The sequence below is a fragment of the Ranitomeya imitator genome, chromosome 6 (genome assembly GCF_032444005.1).
Source record: "Ranitomeya imitator isolate aRanImi1 chromosome 6, aRanImi1.pri, whole genome shotgun sequence".
Lineage (NCBI taxonomy): Eukaryota > Metazoa > Chordata > Amphibia > Anura > Dendrobatidae > Ranitomeya > Ranitomeya imitator.
The window spans coordinates 241,295,174-241,317,445 of NC_091287.1; the positions used below are offsets into that span (position 1 = coordinate 241,295,174).

Genomic DNA, 22,272 nt, shown 5'->3' on the forward strand with positions numbered 1-22,272 from the left:
TGCATGCTGGCTGCAATATTGGATTGAAGTTCATTCTCTGTCCTCCATAGTACACGCCTGCGCAAAGCAATCTTGCCTTGTGCAGGCGTGTACTATGGAGGACAGAGAATGAACTTCAATCCAATATTGCAGCCAGCATGCAGCCAGCGGGTAAGGAAAGGGTGAATCAAACACCCGAAAACTCCGCCCATATGACCCAAAACCAGTCCCGCCAAATTCAGGTGACAGGTTCCCTTTAAGTGACAACATGGAAGTCATTAGAAGAAATGCATGGCTCCTGTTGGATTTGGAGAATCTGGTGTCCTGTACTTGACATCGGGCAGCATTTTCTCGGTGTGAATTGCAATAGCCAAGTCATCCTCCATTCTTATGTAATAAAACCTGGCACTCAACTTAATATGCAAGCGGTTTGACCTTCATCAGTTACTGTAAACATAATGTAAAAAAGGAAATAAATAAAGTATATACAGAACTAGACTTCCAGTACATAAATAGTATGGCATGGTGATAGGACTATTTTCTTTTATGTATATTATTTTCGTTATACTGAGTGTTATTACATTATGTTTACAGTAACTGATGAAGGTCAAATTGATGACCGAAACGTTTTTGTTGCTGGAAATAATAAACCGCTTGCATATTAAGTTGAGTGCCAGGTTTTATTACATATGATTAAGGTGTTGGAACCTACCTGGGCACCACATGTTGAAGCTGTGCACATGTTTAATTACTAAAATTGTATTTCCTCTACGTGGTTGCACGCCTCCGATGGCTATGTCCTCAGCTACCTTCTCTTACAACACAGAAGAATCTTCCAGTATCTTGGCACAATCAACATTCTCTTGTGATTTCCTTAAAAGTCCACCGCATGAGATACGTGGTCGTGATTTAGAAAGAGCACTCCGACACCAGGTCAATATAGAGCTTCACTGCGCCACCCTATCAGAGTACCTTAGGGTTAAAAGAATACCCAGGGGGCTTAGGGTTGCTCTACGTCCCACACTGTTTCATGATAATCCTGATTATTGTTCAAAATACGTACAAATACTAAATAAATGTTCCTTTGATTTGATGACCCTCACGGTGGAGTTCCTCCATAAGAAGATTAAGACCAACGCAGCGGATATCAGAAATATCGAAGCACAACTGACAACAGCGGGTACAACCGAGGAGCTCAACGCACTCAAAACGCAGATCAAGACCCGAGTGGACCAACATAAAAGAGACACAGAAAACCGAAAAAGAAGTAAGTTCTCCAGAGATACCATTGACTACGAACAAAATCAAGTCTACTGATGGCAGGGTAACTCTACTACAAGAGGTCCATTCTCCCGCAATCAATGATCCTCAACGGACTTCTCCACCTCAGGATCCGATGTGGAACGGGACGCACCTTCCAGCCAGGCTTCTTTTTTAGGACCAAAACGCCGCTTTCCACGAAGAAAACGATACGGGTGCGGAAGCAGAGACAACAACCCGGACAGGATGAGAGTCACGCGCTCCATGGTACGGAATCATTGGTGGCAAACATTTCTTCTAGGTCTCTGGGGATTGCTGAATTAAGTGTGTTACAAAAAGGTCTCTCTTTTTGCCCCTCCTATAAATGTCAGACATTCCAATTGGAAATGGACCTACAATGCTTCTTTCGTCTTCTCAGATTGAAAGTCCATTTTTCTACTGTACCTTCTCCACTCCCTTGCACTAATGTACCCCCCAACCCTCTGTCTATTACCCAATTAGGGTTACGTAATAAAAGTAATTTTCGTCCACCCCAAGGGTCACACGCGGTGGAGACCTTTATAAATTTTATACAGAAATTTTTTCTCGATATACGTAATGACATCGAGAAGGGGAGACTCTTTTTTCCTGCTAATCTATCTGCAATTGAAAATCAGGCCCTCAGGACCCTTCGGGAGGATGGGAACCTTATAATCAAACCAGCCGCTAAGGGGGGAGCCCTGGTAGTCATGGACAAATCCAATTATCTAACAGAAATGTTACAACAACTACAAGATGAAACTTGCCAGGGACCCCACCAAGGATATTCAAGGTAAAATAGAGGCAATCCTACAAAAAAACTCCAAACTTGGGATTCTGGACTCCAAAACTGTGGAGTCCTTAACTAAAAGAAATCCGGTTATACCGGTTTTCTATACCCTACCAAAGATTCACAAGAATCTACAGAATCCCCCTGGGAGACCCATAGTGGCCTCGACAGAATCCATCCTGTCCCCAATTTCCATCTTTTTAGAAAAAATCCTTACGCTCATTATTATTATTATTATTATACATTTTTATAGCGCCATTTATTCCATGGCGCTTTACATGTGAATACGGGGCAAATATAGACAAATACATTAAACATGAGCAGATAACAAGGCACACGAGTACATAAGGAGGGAGGACCCTGCCCGCGAGGGCTCACAGTCTGCAGGGGGTGGGTGAGGATACACTAGGAGAGGGAAGAGCTGGCTGTGCGGCTGTTCAGTAGTTTGAGGATCACTGCAGGCTGTAGGCTTGTCGGAAGAGATGAGTCTTCAGGTTCTTTTTGAAGGTTTCAGTCCACCCCATCATTTCTGTTAGATACAGGGGCATTCCTGAATAGGATTCGGACTATAGGGACTATACCACCCCATACCATCCTGGTCACAATGGATGTTCAAGACCTCTACACCTCAATTCCCCATATCGAGGGCATTAACTCGGTCCATCACCTCCTGACATCAGCCGGTATGGATACAAACCAAATTAATCTATGTGTGAACCTTCTCTCTCTGGTCCTGTTTAATAATTATTTTCCTTTCCAGGACCAGTTCTTTCTTCAGACCCGTGGTACCGCTATGGGGTCCAATGTAGCGCCCCCCTATGCTAACGCCTATATGGCTCACTTTGAGGAGTCAATTATCTATAAACACCCCCTATTCATTTCAAACGTCCTATATTGGACACGCTATATAGATGACGTTTTTTGCCTAGAGGGGGGCACGTTGGAATCCCTTGAATCATTCTTTGTATTTCTGAATAGGGCATGGCTGGGCATACAGTTCACAATGACCCAAGATGCTAGATCGGTCAGTTTCCTTGACACAGTTGTCCTGAAAAACGAGGAGGGTCATCTAACCACTGACCTTCATATAAAACCCACTGACCGCAACAGCATCTTACACTACCAGAGCTTTCACCCCCCAGCGGTCAAACGCTCCATACCTAGATCCCAATATCAACGCGTTAATCGCATTGTTTCTGATAATAAAATACGGAACCAACGTCTACAGGACATGACAACCAAGTTTCGCCGTCGCGGTTACCCTACAAGAGTTCTGAACAATTAGATCCTCGCACTCGTGATGGGAATCACAGTGGACGTATTCCATTCGTGCATGTCTACCATCCGTTCACCTCCATCCTTCATAAGAACATTAGGGAACATTGGCCCCTACTCACTACGGCATATCCCAACGTCCCAGAGTTCAAACTCCCGTTTCTCCCATGTTTCAAAAGACCACAAAACCTTAGGGATAACTTGGTGAAGGCGGACATCGGTTCCACACAATCCAAAAAATCCAGATTTTAATCACAACCCAGAATGGGTACGTTCCCTTGCCTACATTGTGCGCAATGTGGTAACGTACAAAAGGGTAATTTTTTCCAACATCCCCATACAGGCAAAAGTTTCCAGATTAAAGAACACTACACGTGTGAGTCATCCTTTGTCATCTACCTAATTAAATGCCCATGTGGTTTACTATACATTGGGGAGACTACGCAATTGGTACGAGATAGAATATCCAAACATAAATCCACAATCCGTTGTAATAATCTGCTTTTACCAATTCCCCATCATTTTTTGACACATGGACACACCATCTCACAATTGAAATACCAGGTGATTGACTCAATCTCCCCACAACGACGGGGGGGAAGGGTGGGGTGATAGGATCTCACTCCTAAAAAAACGGGAAGCCTTCTGGATCCATACCCTGGAGACCCTGACTCCCAAGGGGTTAAACAGGGATTATGATCTACTTGCCTTTATTTAAAGGGACTCTGTCACCTGAATTTCGAGGGAACAATTTTCAGCCATAGGGGCGGGGTTTTCGGGTGTTTGATTCACCCGATTGCCTTGTGCAGGCATGTACTATGGAGGACAGAGAATGAACTTCAATCCAATATTGCAGCCAGTGGGTAAGGAAAGGGTGAATCAAACACCCAAAAACTCCGCCCCTGTGGCTGAAGATTGTTCCCTCCAAATTCAGGTGACAGAGTCCCTTTAAAGTGATATAGTTATTCTGTAATGTATAATGCCTGATTTCTAATGATGTCTTCTCTATTCCTTTAGAGTCGCCTTTACTGATCCCCGGATCAAAACCTTCTATGGGCACTCACTATACTGTGACGGCTCACCTTAATTCTCCTGCACGTATTCAATAAAGTAATGGCATTACTGTTTCTCTCTTTTTTCCTTTTCTTTGGGGTCCTGCCAGATTCCATATAACATTTCCATAGCAGCCTCATACAGCGCTTTCCATATAGGCACTCAATTTGACACACATCACATTTCCTATGCAATTGCACGGCACTTGCTAGGGGTGAAACACAAGCGCCGCCCCCTGGAATACACCACCATATTGGTGATGTCATCCCCTTTCCCAGGCAACACCGCTCGATGCCGGACCTGCCCACTTCCGGTCGGCGATACCCGCTCTCTTCCTGCCGCCTTCCCAGCACATATAACACATGCGGCTGCACACTGGGCGCTAGACAAGTGGTGGACACCGCGTCTACAGCGCCACACATGCGTTAAGACACCCCCATGCCTCCACCTGGATTTTATTTTACAGGTAGGTACCTATACTTAACCACTTTTGCTCTCCATCTACCAGGCTGTTCTCATGTCAATGCATACCACTTCTCTGCAGAAACTAGGGGTATGTCTCTAACTCTATGTATACGATACCACGCCATTTGGCCCTTCACTTATAAACGTTTAACCCTCTATTGCAGGAGTTAATTACTACCTGCTTACACTGGCATGTTATTCTCACAACCATCTATAACACGGTACGTGACTCCTCTTCCACTACTTAGCCACTCTCCCTTTCTCCTTACCAATATTGTGCCAAGATCGGTTGGTTCTGTACTGTTTTTTGCAATAGTCCTATCACCATGCCATACTATTTATGTACTGGAAGTCTAGTTCTGTATATACTTTATTTATTTCGTTTTTTCTTTTATGTATATTATTTTCGTTATACTGAGTGTTATTACATTATGTTTACAGTAACTGATGAAGGTCAAATTGATGACCGAAATGTTTTTGTTGCTGGAAATAATAAACCGCTTGCATATTAAGTTGAGTGCCAGGTTTTATTACATATGATTAAGGTGTTGGAACCTACCTGGGCACCACATGTTGAAGCTGTGCACACGTTTACCTACTAAATCCTCCATTCTTAGCCACAGAGGACATCAGGTGGGCATTGGTTCTCAGGGTTCCTGTCCAGTGGCTCATGGATGAGGTCCTGCAAATCGATTTGGACCAACTCTACCATTAATGTCTGTAGGAACATATAGAAAAACGTGCAATAAAAACCAGTAAAAGATAGATGTGTGTGTATATCTTATATATAATTGCCTAGAATACTACTTCCTGCAATTTGTGCCAACTTCCTGTCCGGAGCTAATGTCCGGAGCTAATGTCCGGAGCTAATGTCCGGAGATAAGTGACGTCAACAGTGTCCAGTGTCTGATTGGTTGCCGCCTGCTGCGAGCGACCAATCAGAAATGTGCCGTACTGTGACCCACTCCGCCTGCCATTTTGGTGTGATTTTTGAATTTTTACCTCACAGCAAGTTTCTACTGCGTGGAGGCGGGCCCAGTGACGTTGCTCTTCAAGCTCCTGCCGAATTTCAAGTATATATGGATTCTAGTCAGGTAATGGCGCTCGTTACATTAAAAAAAGTACATCGAGCCCCTGAAATAATAGGCTCATATAGTAATATTGCAAAAATGCCCACAAGATGATTCCTTTAAAAAAAAAACAATCAAAATCAAGTATAAAAGTAATAGCAGCACCTTAACCCCTTTCTGCCATTAGACGTACTATTGCGTCCATGTGGGGTGGGCTTTACTTCCCAAGGACGCAATAGTACGTCATATGCGATCGGCAGCGCTCACGGGGGGAGCGCCGCCGATCGCGGCCGGGTGTCAGCTGTTTATCGCAGCTGACATCCGGCACTATGTGCCAGGAGCGGTCACGGACCGCCCCCGGCACATTAACCCCCGGCACACCGCGATCAAAGATGATCGCGATGTGCCGGCGGTACAGGGAAGCACCGCGCAGGGAGGGGGCTCCCTGCGGGCTTCCCTGAGCCTCCCGCAGCAACGCGATGTGATCGCGTTGCTGCGAGGGTCTCACCTCCCTCCCTGCTCCCTCCAGCCCCGGATCCAAGATGGCCGCGGATCCGGGTCCTGCAGGGAGGGAGGTGGCTTCACAGAGCCTGCTCAGAGCAGGCACTGTGAAGGCTGCAGCGCTGCATGTCAGATCAGTGATCTGACAGAGTGCTGTGCAAACTGTCAGATCACTGATCTGTGATGTCCCCCCCTGGGACAAAGTAAAAAAAAAAAATTTCAAATGTATAAAAAAAAATATTCCAAAATAATGAAAAAAAAAATAAAAATATTATTCCCATAAATACATTTCTTTATCTAAATAAAAAAAAACAAAACAATAAAAGTACACATATTTAGTATCGCCGCGTGCGTAACGGCCCGACCTATAAAACTGGCCCACTAGTTAACCCCTTCAGTAAACACCATAAGAAAAAAAAAAAAAAAAAAAACGAGGCAAAAAACAACGCTTTATTATCATACCGCCGAACAAAAAGTGGAATAACACGCGATCAAAAAGACAGATATAACTAACCATGGTACCGCTGAAAATGTCATCTTGTCCCGCAAAAAACGAGCTGCCATACAGCATCATCAGCAAAAAAATAAAAAAGTTATAGTCCTGAGAATAAAGCGATGCAAAAATAATTATTTTTTCTATAAAATAGTTTTTATCGTATAAAAGCGCCAAAAAAAAAAAAAATTTTGTGGGAAAAAATTTTTGTTTTATTTTTACGGCTCTCCATTATAAACTTCTGTGAAGCCCTTGGTGGGTCAAAGCGCTCAGCACACATCTAGATAAGTTCCTAAGGGGGTCTACTTTCCAAAATGGTGTCACTTGTGGGGGGTTTCTACTGTTTAGGTACATTAGGGGCTCTGCAAACGCAATGTGACACCTGCAGACCATTCCATCTAAGTCTGCATTCAAATGGCACTCCTTCCCTTCTGAGCCCTCCCATGTGCCCAAACAGTGGTTCCCCCCACATATGGTGTATCATCGCAGTCAGGACAAATTGGGCAACAAATTTTGGGGTCCAATTTCTCCTGTTACCCTCAGGAAAATACAAAACGGGGCTAAAAAAATAATTTTTGTGGGAAAAAAATTTAGCTTTATTTTTACGGCTCTGCATTATAAACTTCTGTGAAGCACTTGGTGGGTCAAAGTGCTCACCACACCTCTAGATAAGTTCCTTAGGGGGTCTACTTTCCAAAATGGTGTCACTTGTGGGGGGTTTCAATGTTTAGGCACATCAGTGGCTCTTCAAACGCAACATGACGTCCCATCTCAATTCCTGTCAATTTTGCATTGAAAAGTCAAACGGCGCTCCTTCCCTTCCGAGCTCTCCCATCCGCCCAAACAGTGGTTTACCCCCATATATGGGCTATCAGCGTACTCAGGACAAATTGTACAACAACTTTTGGGGTCCAATTTCTTCTCTTACCCTTGGGAAAATAAAAAATTGGGGGCGAAAAGATAATTTTTGTGAAAAAATATGATTTTTTATTTTTACGGTTCTACATTATAAACTTCTGTGAAGCACTTGTTGGGTCAAAGTGCTCACCACACCTCTAGATAAGTTCCTTAGGGGGTCTACTTTCCAAAATGGTGTCACTTGTGGGGGGTTTCAATGTTTAGCCACATCAGGGGCTCTCCAAACGAAACATGGCGTCCCATCTCAATTCCAGTCAATTTTGCATTGAAAAGTCAAATGGCACTCCTTCGCTTCCGAGCTCTGCCATGCGCCCAAACAGTGGTTTACCCCCACATGTGGGGTATTGGCATACTCAGGACAAATTGTACAACAATGTTTGGGGTCCATTTTCTCCTGTTACCCTTGGTAAAATAAAACAAATTGGAGCTGAATTAAATTTTTTGTGAAAAAAAGTTAAATGTTCATTTTTATTTAAACATTCAAAAAATTCCTGTGAAGCACCAGAAGGGTTAATAAACTTTTTGAATATGGTTTTGAGCACCTTGAGGGGTGTAGTTTTTAGAATGGTGTCACACTTGGGTATTTTCTATCATATAGACCCCTCAAAATGACTTCAAATGAGATGTGGTCCCTAAAATAAAATGGTGTTGTAGAAATGAGAAATTGCTGGTCAACTTTTAACCCTTATAACTCCCTAACAAAAAAAAATTTTGGTTCCAAAATTGTGCTGATGTAAAGTAGACATGTGGGAAATGTTACTTATTAAGTATTTTGTGTGACATATCTCTGTGATTTAATTGCATAAAAATTCAAAGTTGGAAAATTGCGAAATTTTCATAATTTTCGCCAAATTTCCGTTTTTTTCACAAATAAACGCAGGTACTATCAAATAATTTTTACCATTGTCATGAAGTACAATATGTCACGAGAAAACAATGTCAGAATCACCAGGATCCATTGAAGCGTTCCAGAGTTATAACCTCATAAAGGGACAGTGGTCAGAATTGTAAAAATTGGCCCGGTCATTAACGTGCAAACCACCCTTGGGGGTAAAGGGGTTAAGGGTATATGCACACGTCAGGATTTCTTGCAGAAATTTTCCTGACAAAAACCGGACATATCTGCCTGAAATCCGCATGCGTTTTTTTCACGTTTTTCATGCGTTTTTGACACTTTTTTGTGCGTTCTTTCCAAATGCATAGAATAGCGGGAAAAACGTAGAAAATCCGCAAAACTAATGAACATGCTGCTTTTTTTTAACCGCAATGCGTTTTTTTCGCGGAAAAAACGCATCATGTGCACAAAACATGCAGAATGCATTCTAAATGATAGGATGCATAATGTATGCGTTTCTATCGCGAACAAACCTGAACGTGTGCACATACCCTAATAGTACATGCATAGCATATATCAATTATAAATTACTACATGGAGGCGGTAATGTCACGATGGGGGCAGGCTTTGCAGTGTTGAGAAACTCTCCCCTCAATGTGCTCACCCACCTTTCCACTCTCTTTCCCCATGTGCTGACTTCTCCTGTCTCTTCTTTGACCTGTCTACCCCATGTGCTATCCCCCTTATCTGCTGTCTCTCCTTCCTGTGCTGTGATCTCCCCTCAAAGACCATACTGACATTACAGCAGGAGATCGCAGAGGATACATTTTGTGAGGTAAAATATTGTTTAAAAACAGTCAGTGAAATACACTGCTCAAAAAAATAAAGGGAACACTAAAATCCCAAATCCTAGATATCACTGAATGAAATATTCTAGTTGTAAATCTTTATTCATTACATAGTGGAATGTGTTGAACAATAAAACCTAAAAATTATCAACATAAATCACAACTAATATCCCACAGAGGTCTGGAGTTGGAATGATGCTCAAAATCAAAGTGGAAAATGAAGTTACAGGCTGATCCAACTTCAATAGAAATGCCTCAAGACAAGGAAATGATGCTCAGTAGTGTGTGGCTACCACGTACCTGTATGACCTACCTACAACGCCTGGACACGCTCCTGATGAGGTGGCTGATGGTCTCCTGAGGGATCATCTCCCAGACCCGGACTAAAGCATCTGCCAACTCCTTGACAGTCTGTGGTGTAACGTGACATTGGTGCGAGACATGATGTCCCAGATGTGTTAAATCGGATTCAGGTCTGGGGAATGGGCGGGCCAGTCCATAGCTTCAATGCCCTCGTCTTGCAGGAACTACTGACACACTCCAGCCACATGAGGTCTGGCATTGTCCTGCATTAGGAGGAACCCAGCGTCAAGCACACCAGCATATGGTGTCACAAGGGGTCTGAGGATCTCATCTCGGTATCTAATGGCAGTCAGGCTACCTCTTTTGAGCACATGGAGGGTTGTGTGGCCCCTCCAAAGAAATGCCACCCCACACCATTACTGACCCACTGCCAACCGGTCTTGCTGAAGGATGTTGCAGGCAGATCGCTCTTCACAGCATCTCCAGACTCTGTCACATGTGCTCAGCTTGACCTTGCTTTCATCTGTGAAGAGCACAGGGCGCCAGTGGCGAATTTGCCAATCCTGGTGTTCTGTGGCAGATGCCAAGCATCCTGCACAGTGTTGGACTTTGAGCACAACCCCCATCTGTGGACGTCGGGCACTCAGACCATCCTCATGGAGTCGGTATCTAACCGTTTGTGCAGACACATGCACATTTGTGGCCTTCTGGAGGTAATTTTGCAGGGCTCTGGCAGTGCTCCTCCTGTTCCTCCTTGCACAAAGGCTGAGGCAACGATTCTGCTGCTGGGTTGTTGCCCCTCCTACGGGCTCCCTCCACATCTCCTGGTAGCACCTCCAGCCTGTGGATACTACGCTGACAGACACAGCAAACCTTCTTGCAACAGCTCGCATTGATGTGCCAACCTGGATGAGCTGCACTACCTGAGCCACTTGTGTGGATTGTAGAGTCCGTCTCCTGCTACCACAAGTGCGAAAGCACAACCAACATGCAAAAGTGACTAAAACATAAGCCAGAAAGCATTGGTACTGGGATGTGGTCTGTGGTCCCCACCTGCAGAACCACTCCTTTATTGAGTGTGTCCTGATGATTGGCAATAATTTCCATCTGCTTTTTATTCCATTTGCACAACAGCATGTGAAATCGATCGTCAAACAATGTTGCTTCCTAAGTGGACAGTTTGATTTCACAAAAGTGTGATTTACTTGGAGTTATAGTCTGTTGTTTAAGTGCTCCCTCTGTGATCCCCTACTGTAATGTCCGTATTGTCTCCCCTGCCCAGGAGATGTGATATGCTCCGTACACAGTCAAACACAGACATTAAAGGGAACCTGTCACCCCCAAAATGGAAGATGAGCTAAGCACACCGGCATCAGGGGCTTATGTACAGCATTCTGGAATGCTGTAGATAAGCCCCCAATGTATCCTAAAAGATAACAAAAGGAGGTTAGATTATACTCACCCAGGGGCGTCACGGTCCCGTCCGATGGGTGTCGCAGTCCGGTCTGGCGCCTCCCATCTTCTTACGATGACGTCCTCTTCTGGTCTTCACGCTGCGTCTCCTGCACAGTCGTACTTTGTCTGCCCTGTTGAGGGCAAAGTACTGTAGTGCGCAGGCGCCGGGCCTCTCTGACCTTTCTCGGCGACTGCGCAGTGCAGTACTTTGCTCTGCCCTCAACAGGGCAGACAAAAGTACACCTGCGCCGGAGAGTGAAGACCAGAAGAGGACATCATCCTATGAAGATGGGAGGCCCCGGACCGGACTGCGACGCCCACTGGATCGGACCGCCCGCGTGAGTATAATCTAACCTTTTTCTCATCTTTTAGGATACATCGGGGGGCTTATCTACAGCATTACAGAATGCTGTAGATAAGCCCCTGATGCCGGTGGGCTTATATCACCCTCGATTTTGGGGGTGACAGGTTCTCTTTAAAATGAACTTTCATTCGTGTGACCGGCTTCCTCTACCTGTAGACACATCACACATCTGCTGCCGGGATCAGCCAAATGATTCACTGCGCCTGCGTGGAATTCGCACAGGTGCAGTAAATCAGACTGCTGCCATCATTGTGCAGACAGATAGCGGCGGTCACATTAACCCCTTTGTGCCATCGGACGTACTATCTTGTCCATGTGACCTGGGACTTAATTCCCATGGACGAAATAGTACGTCATACATAATCGCCACGCTCACGGGGGGAGCGCGGCCGATCGCAGCCGGGTGTCAGCTGATTATCACAGCTGACACGGCACTATGTGCCAGGAGTGGTCACAGACCGCTTCCGGCACTTTAACCCCCGGAACACTGTGAGCAAACAAGATTGCAGCATTCCGGTGGCATAGGGAAGCATCGCGCAGGGAGGGGCTCCCTGCGTGCTTCCCTGGTACCCTCAGAACAACACAACGTGATCGCATTGTTCCAAGGGTCTCCTCCCTGCAGGCACCCGGATCCAAGATGGCCCTAGGGTCCTGCAGGGAGGTGGCTTGTCAGTGCCTGCTAAGAGCAGGCGCCGGCAAGCCTCCTTCAATGCCTGTCAGATCGCCGATCAGTGCTCTGACTTTAATCATGTCCCACTCTGGACAATGTAAAGAAGTGAAAAAAAAAAAAAAATTAACGTGTTAAAATATTTAAAAAAGAAAATGTTTTTCCAAAAAATACATATATGTAAACTAGATGGCAGCCCGATTCTAAAGAATCGGGAGTCTAGAATCCATATATACTTGAAATTCGGCAGGAGCTTGAAGAGCAACGTCACTGGGCCCGCCTCCACGCAGTAGAAACTTGCTGTGAGGTAAAAATTCAAAAATCACACCAAAATGGCGGGCGGAGTGTGTCACAGTACGGCACGTTTCTGATTGGTCGCTCGCAGCAGGCGGCAACCAATCAGACACTGGACACTGTTGACGTCACTTATCTCCGGACATTAGCTCCGGACATTAGTTCCGGACATTAGCTCCGGACAAAGCCACGGAAGTTGGCACAAATTGCAGGAAGTAGTATTCTAGGCAATTATATATAAGATTAAAAAAACAAACAAAAGTGCACATTTAGTATCGCCACATTCGTAACGACCCGACCTATAAAACTGTCCCACTAGTTAACCCCTTCAGTGAACACCGTAAAAAAATAAAATAAAAAACAAGGCAAAAAACAATGCTTTATCATCATACCACCGAATAAAAAGTGGAATAACATGCAATAAAAAAAGACGGATATAAATAAACCGTATCGGTGAAAACGTCATCTTGTCCCGCAAAAAACGAGCCGCCATACGGCGTCATCACCAGAAAACTAAAAAAGATATACCATATATACTCAAGTATAAGCCGAGAATTTCAGCCCATTTTTTTTCGGCTTAAAGTGCCCCTCTCGGCTTATACTGGAGTCATACCCAGGGGTCGGCAGGGGAGGGGGAGCGGCAGCTGTGTAATCATACTCACCTGCTCCTGGCGCGGTCCCTGCTTCTCCGGGCGTTGACAGCTTCTTCCTGTAGTGAGCAGTCACATGATACCGCTCTCATTATAGTAATGAATATGGACTCCCATATCATTACTGTAATGAGCGGTACCATGTGACCGTTCACTACAGGAAGAAGCTGCCGACACCGGGGAACAGACGTGCAGGGACCCGCGCCAGGAGCAGGTGAGTATAACGCAGTGCGGGATATTCACCTGCTCCCCGTTCCACTGTCGGTGCCGCTGCGTCTTCCATGTCCTCTGCACTGACGCTCCGGTCAGAGGGCGCGATGACGCGATTAGTGCGCGCCTCCCTCTGCCTGAACGTCAGTGCAGAGGACGGGGAAGACACAGCGGCAGTCGGCGGTGGAACGGGGAGCAGGTGAATATCGCAAGTGCCAGGGGCCTGAGAGGGGAGTGATTTTTTATTTTTTTTAATCGCAGCAACAGCATATGGGGCAAATGTCTGTATGGAACATCTTATGGGGCCATGTGCAGCGTTATATGGGAGCAATTATCTGTATGGAGCATCTTATGGGGCCCTGTGCAGCATTATATGGGGCAATTATCTGTATGGAGCATCTTATGGGGCCATGTGCAGCGTTATATGGGGCAAATATCTGTATGGGGCCATGTGCAGCATTATATGGGGCAAATATCTGTATGGGGCCATGTGCAGCATTATATGGGGCAAACATCTGTATGGGGCCATGTGCAGCATTATATGAGGCAAATATCTCTATGGAACATCTTATGGGGCCATAATCAGCATTTGTGCAGCATTGTATGGGGCAAATGTCTGTATGGAGCATTTTATGGGGCCATAATCAACATTTGTGCAGCATTATATGGGGCATATTTTAATATGGAGCATCTTATGGAGCCCATAAACTTTATGGAGCATTATATGGGGCTTATTTTGTATGGAGCATCTTATGGGGCCCATCATTAACTGTATGAAGCATTATATGGGGCTTATTTTGTATGGAGCATCTTATGGGGCCATCATGAACTGTATGGAGCATTATATGGGGCTCCTGATTCAATATGGATATTCAAAAACATTTAACCTACTGATGTCTCAATTAATTTTACTTTTATTGGTATCTATTTTTATTTTTGACATTTACCAGTAGCTGCTGCATTTTCCAGCCTAGGCTTATACTCGAGTCATTAAGTTTTCCCAGTTTTTTGTGGCAAAATTAGGGGGTCAGCTTATACTCGAGTATATACAGTAGCCCTCAGAAAAGCAATGCAAAAATTATTATTTTTAATGTAAAATAGTTTTTATTGTATAAAAGTGCCAAAACAAAAAAATATAAATAAGGTATCGCTGTAATTGTACTAACCTGAAGAATAAAACTGCTTTATCAATTTTACAAGCAGAACAGTATAAACGCCCCACCCAATAGAAATTAATGAATTGCTGTTTTTTGTTTATTCTGCCTCCCAAAAGTCATAATAAAAAGCGATCAAAAAAAGTCATGTACCCGAAAATTGTACCAATAAAAATGTCACCTCGTCCCGCAAAAAACAAGACCTCACATGACACTGTGGGCCAAAAAAAGGATAAATTATAGCTATCAAAATCTGGTGATGCAATAAAAAGCGTCTTAGTGTGTGACAGCTGCCAAACATCAAACACTTTATCTCCCCCTTAGGGAAAAATAATAAAATAAAGAAAAATGTATTTATTTCCATTTTCCCATTAGGGTTAAAGATAGGGTTGGGGCTACAGATGGGGTTAGGGTTTGGATTGTTTACAGTTGGGATTAGGGGTGTGTTGGAGTTAGAATTGGGGGGGGGGGGGGTTCCACTGTTTAGGCATATCAGGGCTCTCCAAACGCGACATGGCATCCGATCTCAATTCCAACCAATTCTGTTGAAAAAGTAAAACTGTGCTCCTTCCCTTCCGAGCTCTGCTGTGCGCCCAAACAGTGGTTTCCCCCACGTATGTGGTATCAGTGTACTCAAGGACAAATTGGACAACTTTTGTGGTCCAATTTCTCCTGTTACCTTTGGGAAAATAAAATTTGGGCTAAAAAAATCATTTTTGGGGAAATTTTTATTTTTTATTTTCATGGCTTTGCGTTATAGGCTTTAGTGAAACACTTGGGCGTTCAAAGTTCTCACAACATCTAGATAAGTCCCGTGGGGTTCTAGTTTCCAAAATGGGGTCACTTGTGGGGGGGTTTCTACTGTTTAGGCACATCAGGAGCTCTGCAAATGCAACATGACGCCCGCAGACCTTTCCATCAAAGTTTGCATTCCAAAACACCACTACTTCCCTTCCAAGCCCGACATGTGCCCGAACAGTTTTCTTCCACATCCACATATGGGGTATCAGCGTACTCAGGACAAATTGTACAACAACTTTTGGGGTCCAATTTCTCCTGTTACCCTTGTGAAAATAAAAAATTTGAGGCGAAAAGATCGTTTTGAAAAAAATGATTTTTTATTTTTACGGCTCTACATTATAAACTTCTGTGAAGCACTTGGGGGTTCAAAGTTCTCACCACACATCTAGATAAATTCCTTGGGGGGGTCTAGTATCCAAAATGGTGTCACTTGTGGGGGGATTCCACTGTTTAGGCACATCAGGGGCTCTCTAAACGCGACATGGCGTCCAGCTAATTTTGCATTGAAAAGTCAAACGGCGCGCCTTCCCTTCCGAGCTCTGCCATGCGCCCAAACAGTAGTCTACCCCCACATATGGGGTTTCTGCATACTCAGGACAAATTGTACAACAACTTTTAGGGTCCAATTTCTCCTGTTACCTGTTTTTTTTTTAAACAATCCAAAAATTCCTGTGATGCACCTGAAGGGTTAATAAACTTCTTGAATTTGGTTTTGAGCACCTTGAGGGGTACAGTTTTTAGAATGGTGTCACTTTTGGGTATTTTCTATCATATAGATCCCTCAAAGTGACTTCAAATGTGATGTGGTCCCTAAAAAAAAAAAAAAAAAAATGGTGTTGTAAAAATGAGAAATCGCTGGTCACCTTTTAACCCTTATAACTTCCTAACAAACAAACAAAAAATTTGGTTCCAAAATTGTGCTGATGTAAAGTAGACATGTAGGAAATGTTACTTATGAAGTATTTTGTGTGACATAGCTCTGTGATTTAAGGGCATGAAAATTCAAAGTTGGAAAATTGCAAAATTTTCTAAAATTTTTGCCAAATTTCCTTTTTTTTTTCACAAACTAACAAGTCATATTAAAGAAATTTTACCTCTATCATGAAGTAGAATATGTCACAAGAAAACAGTGTCAGAATCACCGGGATCTGTTGAAGCGTTCCAGAGTTATAACCTCATAAAAGGGACAGTGGTCAGAATGGTAAAAATTGGCCTGGTCATTAATATGCAAACCACTCTTGGGGGTTAAGGGGTTAAAACTGCATGCGCTCCTCCTGTGCAAAGATGGTGGGGGTCAGTGAATCATTCGGCTGATCCCGGTGGCGCAGTGTACTGTTCGCGACAGTGTTCTGCTGGTGGTACCGTGCAAGAGGCTGCGTACGGTGTATACAGTGTGTGTGGTGCGATGGTGTTCCGCTGGTGGTACCACGCAAGAGGCTGGTACCACCAGCAGTTTCCATATTGAGACACCCATCACTTGGGTGTCCCAATATGGAGGTCGGTGAACTTGCGCCGCTTGGAATTCTGGGATCCGGACACATCTGGACGGAACAGGATGTTTAGACATTACAATGTAAGTATATATTAAGATGACACAGAGGTGAAGACATACCAGCGTATAATATAAATAAATAATAAGGTGCTAGAGTGCACAAGACAGGTAAATGGCCATGATTATAAGCACAATGTGCTAGTAGGGAAGATAAGGTGCATGATCAAAGAGCATCAGGAAGTAGAAGGGTATGTTTTACCTAAAGAGTAAACGTGCTGCCAGGTCCCTGATCCTCTTTGATCATGCACCTTATCTTTCCTAATAGCACATTGTGCTTATAATCATGGCCTTTTACCTGTCTTATGCACTTTAGCACCTTATAGTTTATTTATATTATACACTGGTATGTCTTCACCTCTGTATCATTATTTAGAATTGATATATGCTATCCATTATGTACTATTAAGGTGCTGCTTTTAACTTGTATACTTGAATTTGAGTTTTTTTTTTTTTTTTTTTTTTTTAAAGGAATCTTTGTGGGCATTTTTGCAATATTACTTCTTTATGAGCCTATTATTTCAGGGGTTCAGTGTACTTTTTTATTGTAATGTGCGCCATTACCGGACGCAGCTGTTTATTATTATCTAGATACACACACACACACTATCACTTTCTAATTACCGGTATTTCTAATACAGTTTTGTTTTTTTTTTCCATTACACTTCTTTTACTGGTCTTTATAGCACGTTTTTCTATATGATCCTCATCTATTTTGTGCTTGACCCTCATTTTATGTACAGTTTGTTCCGTTTCTGATAATCGTTAATGTCTCTAGTAAGAAAATTCCAATAATATCTTTATGTTCTTCACTATTTATGCGGTTTTCACTTCCAAGTCTTTTTGTTGTAGCCTGAAAATACTTTTATAAATAGTGCAACAAACATAGTAGAAAATACTCCGGAAAACTCAGGGAATTTGAAGATTTGATATTTTTCGATTTTGTTTAGGAGGGAAGATTTGTATATATCATGCTGGTCACTGGACTATTTATCTTATAAGAGGGATATTAATGCACCTGATTAAATAACATGGATTTTGCGCAAAGTGGAGCTTGACTATTATATTTTGTATTTAAAGGAAACCTTAATTTATGAAGTATAAAAAAATAGAATTTTGCTACATGGATTTTATTGTTACATGTTCAAACAGTTTCTTCTTGGCAGCAAAACTAATGATCAGAAACAATTTAATAGCTACATAAATAATTATGATCGGTATTTTCATTTTGCCCAATAAAAAAACACCAAAAATTTTTGAATAGCATATTTATACTGCAAGTTTAGATGAAGGTGTCAAATCAATATAACAGCTTATGGAAACTAAAATATACACGTGTCCTAAAAACACAAGAAATAAGTGTTAGCTGGTTGATAAAGTGGCACCAAATGACAATCCGAACGTGCAGTAGTTTCCTAGTTAAAATTTATTGCAGTTTTCTAAATATATTTTTAGACATTTGCTAATGTTAATACATGCAAAACGAACAAGGAAAGTGCCGACACCGAACGCACAACACGTGCACAAAAAGTTGCTGTTTACTAACTAAAATCAGAAAATGTACAATTTGCACAATACTGCCCCCCACCTCTATAAACTACTGCAATAAAAACATTAAGTCATAGTCCAGGACTGGTGGCCATCTCTAGTTCCGATAACATGGGTCATAGATAGCTACTGTAAACAGGTTTTTTTTTTAATGATTTTTCTCTTTAAAAAGCAATTCCTCCCACACGTGAAGTCTAATCCATATATAAAAGACAATTAAATCAGAGCTTCAGCAGATGTCCGAACCTTGAGATTATGGTGCTTTTTGCAAACTCCAGAACTCTGACTTCTAGCATGCCATGTGAGGGAAGGAAAGTGCTCCCTCTCTAAATGGGAAATCTGACATTGTTTTTCAGATACATCCTAAGTAACAGATTGAATTGCTAGTGCTAAACACCCATTTCATCATTGGAGTGTTTCAGGACTGGTAAAAAGGAGCCGTCAGCCATTCTGCTTCATTCAGCTCTTGTTGTGCATCCTACAATGCATCATCCATACTTATGAAGTTGGCCACTACTTGGACAACTCCTTGTCCATTACCCCATGCTTGGCCCTGACAAAATAAAAAAAGCCTATACTTGCCTCCTATGCTGGTGTCGGCAAGAGAACACAAGTGCCAACACCATGGGAACGGCGCTGGCACACGAGGCGAGTACAGGCTTTTTTTGTGTGAGGTATGAGAAGGGGTTGTCCTAGTAGCAGACAACCCCTTTAATTCTGAAGTTCCTTTGATTTACCATCAATGAAGCCTAGTAGGCGATTATGGCCATTCACACGTCTGTCTTTTTGTTGGTAGAAGTATATAAATTGTAAATAAAGGTTTCGACTTCTGCTCTTGTGCGAGACGACATTGCTCAGCAGTTCTGTATTGTACCTTTAAGTCTGGGATTACAATATGTCTTTTACATAAGGTTTATGTTAAGATCTCCGTGGACACGACATATGGGATAGTCATTTACAGTATATGGTGAAGTTTTAAAGGCCTAGTCTTTGGCAGGAGCTTCTAGGCTTAAACAATTCAGTACATATAGCTTATTATGGAGTGCGCCACAATATTTTTCCAGTAAGTCTTAAATAGAATCCAACAAAAACAAAAAATCCTCTTAAACCAGAGACCCACGGAGCTCCAGAATACTACTAGTATTTATCTGTTCCAGATCAGCATCATGCCCCTACTAGGAGTGGGTTTCATGCCTGGTATTATCAAGGTTTTTATTTGGATTTCAGTGGGTAATAAGGTATTTGCTTGTGGTTTACTTTACATGCAGGATAAAGCTGTAGATAAGAAATAGTTCTGAATAAAAACAACAGGTTATGGATAATGAGGAAAACATTTATTTACAGTAAAAGTTTTTGTATTTTTATTTTCCTTGGATGCAATAGCTGGGAGTCACATTCAATACACCAGAGTGCTCCCAAGCCTTGCACCTCATATTCATCAGATTGGACTGGGCATACAGATAACTCAATGTAGGAGAGATTATTACTGTATCTTAGAGATCTGCTTGGGATAACTGACTACATATCTATAGTGAATGCATTGTAATAATGCTAGGGTAATCTAGCAACGTGGCTGTACTGCTCCATTCATTTATCGGGCCAAAAAACGATCATCAGCTCAGATATGGGCGCACTTTTGGGAAACACTTTTTGTCTTTAAAGTCTCTTTTTTTTATTGTCACCATCTGTTAGCCATCATGTATGTACAGTGCATGCAGTAAGATACTAACTGCCACCTTCTGCCATTTCCAGCACTGTACTGTTCCTTCCTCTGCATCATGCGAGTGCCGTCCTGACTGTCCAGCTCACATCTTAATGCTTTAGTTCCAATCCTTACCCAATATGAGACTCCGACTTACATTGAGAAAGTGACTTCCGGTCACAGAGCATGTGACTACCCGGCTTACTATAGCATAACACATGATCCAGGAGAGGACCAGAGTGGTGCTGGAAACAGCAGACGTCAATGACGGCATTTCAATACATGCACTAAACATACATGACTGAGCTCTAATGGACAGCGAAATAACAAAATGTTGGAGTGGTACTTTAGGTGTCAGAAAACATGCACGTTTCCACTGCTGTAAAATACACCAATGGGTGTTCGTAACCACCAGACAGGAGACTGAGGAATGAAGACTTGTTTATAAAGTGGAACCTAGGGGCACGTAATTACTACTTTAGAAGTTTGGGCACAGTCAATGTTGGCATGCTGGGCACGATTATATCTTTAAATATTGGGGTGTAGTTTTGACCCTGTTGCCTCTGACTCTGATTCTGATCCACGGTTTCTATTATTGTCTGCTTCATCTCCCTGCTGGCGTCACCTCTCATTGCAAGTAGAGCAGCTATGTGATCATCCCTGCCAGACAAAAAAAGGGAAAAGTTAAACTTCATTCATTTCATAGCAACACGAAAGGGACACGAGCAAGCGATTCTGGGAAATCACCTGAGATCCGGGTATCGAGTCACCAAAGTGGAGACTTCCAAATACAGAAGTGAAGGGTCTGTGAGCTTTATAACCTCGGCAATATCAATGATGGTATCACAGAGTCCATCCGTCTCTTCACCAAATCCCTACACACAAAGACTGTGGTTTAGTGAACAGCGCTGAACACAGACATCCCAACCTGCACATGCGCTAATGCATCATCAACTCTACTAATAATAATAATGCTGTCCCTTACTGACCCTGGCAGGGCATGTCGCAGCCCTCACAATACTGGAGATGGCACAATATACCCTTTCTGGAGTGTGATTGCGTTCTCTCATGCATGTAATGGTATTGAGACACTTACAGATGTAAGACGCTTAAACAGAAACTTAAACTGCTCCGCTTCCTTAATCATGCGCTCTGCACCCTCCTTGCGTTCTTCTGCATTCTTGAAGCAAATCCGTCTCTGCATGATTGCTTTGATATATTCTGTCACTACTTTTTTGTGGGCTTTAATGGTCATTTTCTGGGAAAACAGAACAAGATAACGTTATTGATGTTTTCTGAGACGTTACAATGCACTTTGGAGGCTACATAAAACAAACACTTACCAGATCTTCGTTACACATACCTGCTTGTAATGGGTTTTAATCCTTGCAAAGTCGTTAAAATAGTCTTCTATGGTGACACATATAGTGTCCACAGAATTAGAGCCAGCAAGCCATTTTCTAGTCATCAGGTCATTCAGATGAGGCTAAAGAATAAGATCATTATTTATTAATGATGATGATTACAGAGGTCACAGTTTATAATGGCCATCACATGAAATCTACAACAGTAAGCAGTGATCTGGATAGTGCAAGAAATGTACTCCAGTCCACGACTGGAGTACATTACTGCTGAGGCCTACAACATTTGTAAGATGTGCCTAACTCCTTGGAGTGGAGGGCGCCCCTTGTAAATGCAGCCTAAAGAGTGTCTGGTCATTTAGGACTTGTCATTTATCCTTTAAACTAATGATCTGAGTGTAAAAGACAATTGTTACCAACTATATTCTGCCTATTCTAAAGCTGGCATTAGAGTTGTATTAGGTATTAAAGGTTGAATCACTCCCAAGCTAACACGACAGTCTCGTGCCCACCTCCAAGTCCATGAATACTTCATCTAGGAGACTCCTGCAGCCTTCATTGGCAATGTTGTCCAGTATGGAGTCCATATTTGTAGAGCCAGACGCCATGAAATCTTCTTCACTGCTTAAGTATTTTCTTTTCAGGCTTACAATCGACTCTCTACAAAAACAGAATATAATGGCTGTATTACGCTATACAGAAATAGAGA

The 22,272-nt window shown here is 42.8% G+C and overlaps 1 protein-coding gene and 1 long non-coding RNA gene across 3 annotated transcripts in view; one reads left to right on the top strand and one right to left on the bottom strand.

Annotated features, from left to right (window-relative positions):
• Positions 1 to 208: 208 nt before the first annotated feature.
• On the top strand, positions 209 to 5,352 carry LOC138642399 (uncharacterized). The gene is made up of 2 exons (XR_011314041.1): positions 209 to 1,246; positions 1,370 to 5,352. It is a non-coding gene; the product is annotated as an uncharacterized lncRNA (long non-coding RNA).
• A 13,009-nt stretch (positions 5,353 to 18,361) lies between these two features.
• The window catches only part of EXOC3 (exocyst complex component 3), a 39,028-nt gene continuing 35,117 nt past the window's right edge, over positions 18,362 to 22,272 (bottom strand). Inside the window, exons 9-13 of one of the 2 annotated variants that reach the window (XM_069730525.1) lie at positions 22,076 to 22,223; positions 21,566 to 21,688; positions 21,299 to 21,460; positions 20,950 to 21,077; positions 18,362 to 20,862 (exon numbers count right to left, since the gene is read on the bottom strand). In XM_069730525.1, coding sequence (XP_069586626.1) covers positions 20,676 to 20,862; positions 20,950 to 21,077; positions 21,299 to 21,460; positions 21,566 to 21,688; positions 22,076 to 22,223 — 748 coding nt within the window. In that variant the 3' untranslated portion in view covers positions 18,362 to 20,675. The remainder of the gene's footprint in view (positions 20,863 to 20,949; positions 21,078 to 21,298; positions 21,461 to 21,565; positions 21,689 to 22,075; positions 22,224 to 22,272) is intronic. The other variant, XM_069730526.1, reaches the window with a different exon arrangement.